The sequence below is a fragment of the Sabethes cyaneus genome, chromosome 2 (genome assembly GCF_943734655.1).
Source record: "Sabethes cyaneus chromosome 2, idSabCyanKW18_F2, whole genome shotgun sequence".
NCBI classification, from domain to species: domain Eukaryota; kingdom Metazoa; phylum Arthropoda; class Insecta; order Diptera; family Culicidae; genus Sabethes; species Sabethes cyaneus.
Window position 1 is genome coordinate 214,482,198 of NC_071354.1, and position 10,532 is coordinate 214,492,729.

At 43.4% G+C, this 10,532-nt stretch overlaps 2 protein-coding genes across 2 annotated transcripts; one reads left to right on the top strand and one right to left on the bottom strand.

The window, feature by feature from the left end:
- The first annotated feature begins 190 nt into the window (after positions 1-190).
- Positions 191-2,215, top strand: LOC128736625 (zinc finger protein 43-like). Its single transcript, XM_053831112.1, has 6 exons — positions 191-293; positions 353-1,263; positions 1,325-1,532; positions 1,599-1,768; positions 1,835-1,976; positions 2,075-2,215. Exons 1-6 carry the CDS (start codon positions 210-212, stop codon positions 2,213-2,215), a joined length of 1,656 nt encoding a protein of 551 aa, XP_053687087.1. The 5' UTR covers positions 191-209.
- A 5,985-nt stretch (positions 2,216-8,200) lies between these two features.
- On the bottom strand, positions 8,201-10,532 carry LOC128737600 (zinc finger and BTB domain-containing protein 14-like). The gene is made up of 7 exons (XM_053832272.1): positions 10,336-10,532; positions 9,340-10,268; positions 9,070-9,277; positions 8,826-8,995; positions 8,622-8,763; positions 8,399-8,560; positions 8,201-8,334 (listed from the first exon to the last, which is right to left on the bottom strand). The coding sequence occupies exons 1-6, from the start codon at positions 10,489-10,491 to the stop codon at positions 8,414-8,416; spliced, it is 1,752 nt and encodes a 583-aa protein (XP_053688247.1). The 5' UTR covers positions 10,492-10,532; the 3' UTR covers positions 8,201-8,334; positions 8,399-8,413.

Below are 10,532 nucleotides of genomic sequence, written 5' to 3' on the forward strand. Positions count from 1 at the left end.
ATTTAGAGTAAGAATGAATGAGCGTGTAAACCTGACTGTTGATGACAGCTAGTGCATCCGTGCAGCTGGGCGCTTTGTTTACATTTTCCCGAGGCCGAGATTTACACTTCTACAGCGCGCGGCTTTCTCAACAGAAAATGACCATATTTAATTTGCAAAAGTTTCCGTTTGTGTGCCGACTGTGTCTGACAGAGTCCACTGTAAGTAGAATGTTTTTACTGGATACGGTCGATACCGTGTTAGATGGAAACATACAGGATTTTATTTCATCAATTACCTTCAAAATCGAAAAGGTATGTACATACAAATATTGTTTCAACTACAACGACCGACGCTAATTTTGTTTTTTAAGAGCAAAGAGAAGTTTTTACCACGAAAAGTATGCCAGAGGTGCCTGGAACTGCTTAAATTTTTTGCCAAATTCCGCTCCAAGTTATACACCATACAGTTGCTAATGGATTCACTAGTGGAACTAAAATTATCAAATCCGGAACCAATCAAAAACTTATTTCAAACCAAATCAGAACAATTAACAGTTCTGTTCAAAGATCTCGATCTGTGCACGAAAAACGACGCTCTGGTGGATGACTTAATAAATGAGTTTCATGAGTACCGTATTGCTAAAATGGGCCAGCGTGACACAAGCGAGATTTCTTTCGAAAAAATAGTATTTGAACATAACTATTTCTATGCAGAAGAATGTACTACTACGGAATTGTCTGAGCTGCTAATTGAGCCTGTAGAGAATGAACTTGAACCTGTGGTGGAAATCGCAGGTCACCCGGAAGGAGATCAATCATATAATCAGGATGAATCGGATCGTGTTGAATGCAAAAATCCAAAAAAGGTTAGAAAGCGTATTCGAAAATATGCAGGCCAACGACTGGCTGAGCCTCTGCAATGCTCGCAATGTGATTATCAGTCAAACTATCCGGCCAGATTCGAAAAGCACGAACTTTCGCACAGCTTGAGATATGAATGTCGACATCCCGGGTGTTCGAAAGTATTCCTGAGCTGTAGGTCGCGCAGCAGCCACTATTCATCGTGTCACAAGGCCGTAGTTTGTGAGACGTGCGGTAAACAATTCATGAGTAACGCTTCGTTGACCACGCACAGAGAACGGCATCAAAATCTGTTGCAATATGGATGCTCATTCTGCGGTAAGAAACATAACACGAAACAGGATCTTCGACTTCACATAAATAACCGTCACAACGCAGCTCATTTCTACTCGTGTGAAACATGTGGGCTGCAGTTCAAGCGGTAACTAATAATAAATTTAACGCAACGTAAATTGCAAGATTTTTCTTTTTTTTTTTTGCAGAAAATCGGTGCTGAATGATCATGTTTTAATTCACTCCAATAGAAGAGATTACAAGTGTGACAAATGCGATAAAGCTTTTGTACGCCCGGCTACCCTTAAACTGCATCGTCAAACCGTACACGATAAGGTACGCTTTACGTGCGAGCTCTGCGATGAATCTTACGTCAGGAAGTTGAAACTTCAGGATCACATGGAGTATGTGCATAGGGTAAAGTAAAACATACTGATGTACTTTTGTTAACTATTGACATCTTTTTTGTTTTACTCCATACAGATTCAGTGCAAGTTCCCTTGCGATGTTTGTCTGCAGATCTTTAGAGACCAGAGTTCCTTAGATGCGCACAGAGCGCGTCATGATAATCCTACAGATCAGGAGTGTGGCGTGTGTCTAGCTGGATTTCCAAATGATGACGAAGTGAAAACTCATCTGTGCATTACCTACAGGTTGGTCGGTCCTAGTGTTCATTGCTTGCGGTAAATTTAACTTAAAACTGAATTTTAATTTCATAGGGATGACTATATTTGCTGTGAAAAGGATTTTCGATATCATTACGCATACAACAAGCACATGCTACTTAAGCATGGTATTCGAACCAATGTACGCGTCAAGCCAATTCCTAACGTATTGCTTGGAGAGATAAGAGCCAAACGGGTATGTCTTATTTGTTTGAATATGGCCACTAGGCTATTTACGTTGTTTTAATTTATTGCTAAGCAGTAACTAAAAAATCGAATCTATTACATTTGCAGAAACGGATCGAATCCTGTCCAAAATGTGAGACTGTGTTTGCAACTAGAAATCAAAAAAAGTTGCACATGGAGGAATGTACGGGTCCCGTTGAGACCCTTGATAAGCTAGAAGAAGATGACTATCTGATGGATAATCTGTAATTCTTGTAAAATAATTATAAGTTAACAAGTTGAATATTTTTCGTTTTTTTGGATATTTGGAAATGAAAAAAAAAGTTTTATGAACCAGTATAAAAACTTAAGTGTTTCAGTGGTATTCTTTTACAGGTTGAAGTCTGTGTCAGTTAATAGTTAAACATCTCTAATAGCTTTCTCATAATCAATAATCAATTTATGAATTTTACGATTCATCAACATATGATTTTGCAACATATAGGTAATGAGCGTGAAAGCTCTATAGACCTGCGAATCTGCGATGAACCTATTGTCTGTTCCGTCGCTGATGCAGAAAAATACAACTGTTTTTTCGACTTCAGTAGTTGCCGGGTAGTGCGTGTCAACCAAACCGCAGCCATAGCAACGCTCAAACAAAGCCCCTACTACCTAAAACAACCGAAGGAGCTTACCCTGCTGCCTGGTGGGAGCCCCAAGAAGGGCTGCAAAGATGAATGGCACCAGAAATTTGGCCACCGGGATCTGAAAAGGATTTCTCGAATGGAGAGGGAAGGTTTAGTCACCGGGTTGGAGAACCGTACACCCTTACCCAAGGAATAGAAATCGAGCACCAAAGCGCCAATGGACTTTGTTCATACGGACGTGTGCGGTCCGGTGGAGGTACAATCCGTAACCGGACTCCGGTACCTCATGACGACTAAACGAGAGACTAAACGCTGTTTCTGTTGAGAGAGAAGTCGGAAGCAGTGACCAAAATTCAAGAATATCTCGAGGCGGCCAAAACCCAGTTCAGCCGTAAACCAAAAGTAGTACGCTCCAATCAAGGGGGAGAGTACAGCAGCGAGAAGGTAGAGGATTTCAGACACGTCATATGAATTGTGGAATGGCCGCAAACCTGACGTCAGCCATGCTCGATTTTTTTATGCCAGCGCCTAAGTATACATCTGGAAGCAGCAGAAAAAGAAGCTTCTACATCCGAGGAGGTAATGTTCGTGGGATATTCCCAAGATCACAAGGCTTATCGTTTCCTGGACAAAATCAGCCGAAAAGTCGACGTCAGCAGGGATGCAATGCAACGTTTGTTGAAGACGACCACGATGAGTCTACCGAAAGCATTCAAGAGGAGAGTACGATTGAATTCTACTCCAAACTGAAGCCAACCGCAGCAGAGACGCCCGATGATGAAAAAGATTACTTACTTTACTTTAGTGGCAACGGTCCGTTACCGATCCGGCGCCGAACGAATTATGGTCCTCCAGTACCGTCGGTCCTGGGCTGCCGTTGTCCAATCCCCACGAACAGCAGCTGAACGTGCATCGTCTTCGACAGCACACACCCACCGGGTGCGGGGTCTGCCTCGGAGTCTACGGCCTCTTCCTGGTTATCTGCTGAAAATAGTTTTGGCTACTCTTTCATCGGGCATTCAGGCCACGTGTCCAGCCTGCCACATTGCACTACCTTCACTATATCAGCATATTTGTTACTTGGTACAGCTCGTGATTCATGCGTCTGCGCCACACTCCATTTTCCATTTTGCCACCAAGTATAGATCGCAGAATTTTACGCTCAAAAACCCCAAGCACTCGCCGATCAGCTTCCTTTAGCGTCCATGATTCGTGTCCGTAAAGGGCCACCGGCAGGATTAGTGTTCTGTAGAGCGCCAGTTTTGTGCGAATTTGCAAACTACGGGACTTCAGCTGGCTATGTAATCCGTAGAAAGCCCGATTCGCGGCTGCAACTCGTCGTTTCACTTCGCGGCTTACATCGTTGTCACACGTCACGAGTGTACCAAGGTATATAAATTCCTCCACTACTTCATATCGTTCCCCATCTAACTCCACCTCGGCACCAACACCACTTGGGCTCCCACGTTCCCTACCAGCAACCATGTACTTCGTTTTGGCGGTATTAATGGTAAGTCCCAATCACGCAGCTTCCCTTTTAAAGGGCCTAAAGGCCTCTTCCACTGCTCTACGGTTGATTCCGATGATATCGACGTCATCCGCAAAACCAAGAAGCATGTGAGATTTCGTGATGATAGTTCCATCCCTTTCCACGTTTGCTCTTCGTAATGCACCTTGCAAGGCAATGTTGAATAGCAGGTTAGAGAGTGCATCCCCTTGCTTCAGTCCATCCAACGTCACGAAAGCAGCTGAGGTCTCACCCGCTATTCTAACGCATAATTTGGATCCGTCCAGCGTCGCAAGAATCAGCGTAACTAGTTTCGTCGGAAAACCATGTTCTAGCATTACCTGCCACAGCTCATTTCGTTTAACTGAATCGTACGCCGCTTTAAAGTCCACAAACAGATGGTGTGTCTGCAAGTTGTACTCCCGGAACTTGTCTAGCAACTGGCGCAGGATAAACATCTGATCCGTCGTGGAGCGACCCTCACGAAAACCAGCTTGGTACTCGCCGACGAAGGACTCCGCTAACCGTCTCAGTCTGCAGAACAGGATACGGGAAAGCACCTTGTAGGCAGAATTGAGCAATGTAATTCCTCGATAGTTTTTACACTCCATTCGATGTCTCTTTTTGAAAATTGGGCAAATGAGGCCATCCAACCTCTCCTCCGGCATTTGTTCTTCCTCCCAGATCCTGACAATGATCCGGTGGATTGCTTCGTACAGCCGCTCACTCCCCGCTTTTAGAAGTTCAGCCGGGATACCGTCCTTCCCAGCAGCCTTACCGTTTTTCAGCTCACTGATTGCCTTCTTAACTGTAGTGAATAGCAATGACATGGTTGAATGTAAGCAAATGTTTATGATCAAATCAAGAGTAATCATAGCTAGCTTAGTTATGAACTTAAATATAAAACAATAATGTCACTTTCAAAATGTTAGCACTTCCCAAACTTTGAGTCGATATTGTTTCTGGCAGCCATGTATATAATCCTATTGAGTGGGACAACGTTTCCCGTAAGGTCGAGGAACGCGAGAATAACGAGCGAAGTCATTCTGTGTGCTATTTTCGAGAACCACGGATGTGTTTTGGATTCGGATACGACATTAACCTCCTCCTGTGTTGGTGGCTCCACAGCTTGACCATCGCTTACAATTTCTATCCTGTCCCTGCTGATCTCCGCATTTACCTCTCCATTCAGTAGTGTCTGGAAGTGCTCCTTCCACCTGGCTGCTACCGCCGTTTTGTCGGTAAGCAGATTACTAGCACTATCATTGCAAACTCCGTGTGTCGTTGCTGGCGTATCGCTCCTCTGCGCCGGCGAGCACGTGCTCCTCGTACTCGCGTTTCTTTAGAGCCTCAGACCGTTATCATTGGTCGACAGATGCAGGCTATGTCTTCCAATAACTGGACGGAAGAATTCCTCCCTCCCGATCTGCGCGTTTGCATCTCCGATGATGATTTTCACGTCGTGTTTTGGGCACTCTCCATAGGTCCTCTCAAGCTTGCCGTCAAACTCGTCTTTAGCATCATCGGATTTATCATTTGTCGGTGCGTATAAGTTGATTAGGCTGTAGTTGAAGAATTTGCCCTTAATCCTCAACACGCATAGACGGTCATCTACGGGCCTCCACCGGATAACTCGTTGCTTTTGTTTTCCCAACACTACAAAACCGACTCCATGTTCAGCTTTCTTACCGCCACTGTAGTAGATGTGGTACTTGAAAGAAGTGCCTGCAATAGGGTCTACTGCACGGAACTCCCTTTCTCCGGAATTTGGCCACCGAACTTCCTGAATAGCAGCGATCTCCACTCCGAGTTGATGCAGCTCTCGAGCAAGCAAGCCAGCCCGTGCCGGTTCATGGAAAGTTCGGACATTCCAGGTACCAAGTTTCCAATCATTATCCCTTAATCGTTTCCTTGTCCCTTGCCGTGTCCTATACCGATTGTTCCGTCCTAAATTTCTTTGTTCGTTGTTCGTGGTAATTGAAGTTTCGGTATACTACCTCACCGGGGTCGCGATACCTACATCCCGCTGATGGGTCTGCCATCTTAGGTATAGCTTGCGGGATACAGCATTTCATATTCAGCCGCCCGTTACGAGACAGACGCTGTGTGAGCCGCCCCTCACCTGGAGAACAGGCGCTCTAGTTCGCACCTCCTAGCTTAGCTGCTTCAGTAAGTACATGAAGCATTTCCGGGTAAGGCCATCGACCGTCATCATTTGACTTAGATCTGCGTGGAGGCGCCAGGTGGGAGCTTGAGAGAGCCACAGCTATGTTTGACGCTCCTTCCAGGTAACTCCCTCCATTTCATACCCGATGAAAAAGATTACGACGGTGAAAAATAGGAAAGCAAGGACGGCGGTGAAAGCGACTATACTGCTGTGGGGATCGAATCCGATGACGACGACCATGCTGAGCAATCGAGTCAAGAGGACCAATTGAGCCATGACGTTCGAAGAAATCCACCAAGGGAGTCCATTGGAAGCAGAAGCTTGGCAGAATGCGCTGAAGGGGGAGCTGCAGTCGCTACGTGACAACCAACCATGGGAGTTACCACCTGCAAGGAAGGCCATAGGATGCAAGTGGATCTTTGGTTATTTAAAAACTCTCCAAAGCCTCCATTACGCTCCATTGCAGCTTTAAAAGCAGTTACCTAAGTAACAATTTCGGGCCGATCAAACGCTTTTATAGCTGAATTTATTTAACCTGTAGCTGAATTATGGCTCAGTTTTGCAAATAAGAACCTTTTTCAGGTCTTAAACATCTAAATCTGGTGATTTTATCAAGCTTCGGGCTAGCTGCTTTCGAAGCTGCAATGGAGCTTAATGAAGACTTTTGCACGTTTTAAATAACCAATTTGCGCAAAGAGCAAACGAGATCTGCAGAGAAGCACTCGACTGGAACCCGCAAGGACAGCATAGAAGAGGCAGGCCCAGAGGCTCTGGGCAACGCAGCTTAGCTAACGACATCCGAGCTGTAGAGGAGAACCTGTCCTAGCAACAGGTAAAAGCCGTCGCTGGTAACCGTCGGCAGTGGAGATCTCTGATTTCATCTCATTATTCTACCGGACCGACGGACATGGACACACAAGTTAGTAAGTAAAAACCGAGATGAAAGCCAAACTATTCAAACCAGTTGACATTATTTCAGTCCCACTATTGCTATCACAATTGTTGTAAGTCACCTCCTTTCAGCTGCACGTAGAACGAATTTTTTTCGTCGTCGGTTCTGTCCACATGCAGATAGAGCATAAATATAACCATCATAGACAATGGTGTTGTTGAAGAAATGATCATTTATCCTCAACAGACACATCCTCTCGTTGCTCACCTTCCAGTCCATAACACAATTTTACATTCTATCCAAAACTACAACATCCATTCCCAGCGTTTTGGAAGCTCCACCGCTCTTGTAAGTTTGGGCCTTGCCATTATAGTTCTTCCACAGCGTCTCAGCTGTTTTCGACAGATCTTGAACTGCTCGAGCAGCACCTAATCGCTTCCCACGAAATTCAGCGAACTGTTTCCATCTATTTCAACACTTGGAACCATATTGAACGTTCCAGGTGCCTTACTAAGATCACACTATAGAGTCTCGTGATGGGGATCTGGCTTTAGTACCCAGACATGCATCTTAATTCAGCCACCCGTTTCGGATCGGACACTACCATGAGCCGCTCCCAACCTGGGGAGATGCAGGACGAGTAAACGAAGAAAACATCTTGTCGTGGTATCATCGTCTCAATGGTGAAGTTGCAGAAGGAGATGAAACGGAAGTTAACCTAGGAATACGCATGGCAGATAGTAATATCCCAGCACCTAATCTCCAAAAAGTCAAGCGAGGAATCGGGTTGCTGAAGACTAACAAGGTCACCGGTAAGAACCACTTACCAGCAGAACTTCATAAACATGGCCCAGAAACGCTAAGCCATACTTTCGAAATGGCAACAAGATATCGCACAAAACGGCGCATATTTGATTTAAATTGGAAAATTCTGTGTTGAAAAAAGCCTTATATGGCAACGACCCCGTCCAAAAATGCACTGCACTTGTCGAGTAGCGTATTTATTTGATAAGTAATTACCATATTAAGAAGACGTGTAATATTATATCTAATTTAGTAACCAAAACTTATCATCAGCTGCAATTTGTTTCGTGGCACATTCATTCGTTTGACCTTTTAGGTGAGCTTTCATCGTAAAACAACCGAAGATGTCGTTTATTCTGGAGCATAAATTCTCTGAAAAGCAGTGTAACGACACTTAGCAAGATAAAATTAGTAGAATTTGATTTAGAGGGCTTACTTTGAATTGTTTTAATTAGATATATTCAACGATGATATCATCGCTTTCCAATTTCGGATCGGTGATAACTTCACCAGGGCCCGTACAGTGCTCCAAGTGTTGTTTTTTCTGATTTCTGGTAGCAAATGTTTTCTCACACTTTGGACAAGTTTCGATGCGTTTCTAGAAATGTAACAAAGTAAATTTGATAAACGTTCGACTTTATAAGTTCGGTTACTCATACCCGCTTAGCTCTGATGTATCCAAGCAAATGGTTCGGGTCCGGCTTGACGCGTGCGTTGGTACGAACACCATGCTTGAGTAGCATATGCTTGTTGTACGAGTAATGATATCGGAAATCTCTTTCACAGCAAATATAGTCATCTCTGTGGAAATGATAGGGAAATGTATAGTGAAATTAAACACATTCCATCATGCATTGAACAACCTGTAAGTAATGCAGAGGTGGTTTTCCACTGCTTCGGCACTTGGAAACACAGCCAAACAAACACCACACTCGTTTTCCTTGGGATTTGCATGGCGAGCTTTATGCTTATCCAGCAAATCTTGGTTATCAAACATTTGCAGGCAAATGTCGCAAACAAAACGTGATTGAATCTGCGAACGCAAACAACGGTCTCATTGTAATATTATAAAAAATATACAATATTTTCGGAAATACGATACTTTACCCCATGCACGTACTCAATATGATCCTTGAGTTTTTTCCGTCTGCAGTAAGACTCATCGCACAACTCACAGGCATAGCGCACCTTGTCATGTACGGTTTTGCAATGCTTTTTAAGGGCAGAAAGTAGCATAAACTCTTTATCACATTTGTCGCACTTGAAATCTTTCTTATTGGTATGAATTATCACATGATCATTCAGTACCGACTTGCTGTAGAACAAAATAAAATATTTTTGACACTGTAAGTGCTAGATTGAATAATTATATTTTACCGTTTGAACTGCAGTCCACATGTTTCACAAGAAAAGAAGTGTGTAGCATTGTGCCTATTATTTATGTGAATTCTTAGATCATTTTTCGTGTTATGTCCTTTACCGCAAAAGGAACAGTAATGATTCATCAGGTTCAGATGACGCTCTTTATGCATGGTCAACGCCTTTGGCGTTGGAAACTGTTTTCCGCAAGTGTCACAAACCAAAGGTTTGTGAAATTGTCCATAGTGGTTGTTTCGCTGCCTATTAGTAAGAAATACTTCGGGACATCCGGGTTGCTTGCATGCATACCTTCTGTTTTCTCGCTTTATATGCAAGAGTTGATGAGTTTGAAAATTGAGTGCATAATGAGTAGAATATTTACATTTTGGACACTGCAGAGGCTCGGCCAGCCTTCGTCCTCCGTACTTTCGAACGGTATTTGTAGGAACGAGATCCTTACACTTGCTACTATCCAATAACTCCACATCATTATCCTCGGCATCCACAGTTACCGGGCACTCGTTATTCGCTTTATTTAATCTTCTTACCACCGGTTTGGGGTTTGTTTCGACTGACTGAATAATCAATTCGGCTAATTCAGTGGTGGTACACTCTTCGGCGTAGAAATAGTCTTCATCGAAATCGAATTTTTCAATGTCCTCGTTAGGAGTCATTTTAGCAATGCGATAATTAGGAAACTCATCTAACAGATCGTCCAACTGTGCGACATCTTTGGTACATAGGTCAAGATCTTTGAAGAGAATTGCTAGTTTCTCTGATTTGGTTTGGAACAGGTTTTTGATTGGATCTTGGTTGGACAGCTTCAGTTCCACTAGTGAATCCATGAATAAATGTGTCGTGAATAACTTGTAACGAAACTTTGCAAAAAATTTCAGCAGCTCTAGGCACTGCTTGCACACTTCTCTTGGTAAAAATAATTCTTTGTTCTGAAAAAGCAAAATAAATATTAGATGGTGATGATTCGGATTTTGCTTGAGCAGTGCCTGATGTTACCTCGTCAATTTCAAAGGTAATTGTTGAAATAAAATCACGTATGCTACCGTCGAAAAAGGGATCTACCGTATCCAATGAAAACATTTCATTTTTACCCGGTTCCTTCAGACACATTCGACACACGTAAGGAAATTTTTCAAGTTTATATATAGTCATCTTTTTGTTGATAAAAAATTAGCTGAAAATGAAGGACTATT

Coding starts and splice junctions, on each gene's coding strand:
- LOC128736625 (XM_053831112.1), top strand. CDS start 210: ATGTTTTTACTGGATACGGTCGATACCGTGTTAGATGGAAACATACAG. Junction 1,264..1,324: donor TGTGGGCTGCAGTTCAAGCG/GTAACTAATAAT, acceptor TTTTTTTTGCAG/AAAATCGGTGCTGAATGATC. Junction 1,769..1,834: donor CATCTGTGCATTACCTACAG/GTTGGTCGGTCC, acceptor TTAATTTCATAG/GGATGACTATATTTGCTGTG.
- LOC128737600 (XM_053832272.1), bottom strand. CDS start 10,491: ATGACTATATATAAACTTGAAAAATTTCCTTACGTGTGTCGAATGTGT. Junction 8,996..9,069: donor ATATTGAGTACGTGCATGGG/GTAAAGTATCGT, acceptor TTGCGTTCGCAG/ATTCAATCACGTTTTGTTTG. Junction 8,764..8,825: donor CACCTCTGCATTACTTACAG/GTTGTTCAATGC, acceptor TCATTTCCACAG/AGATGACTATATTTGCTGTG.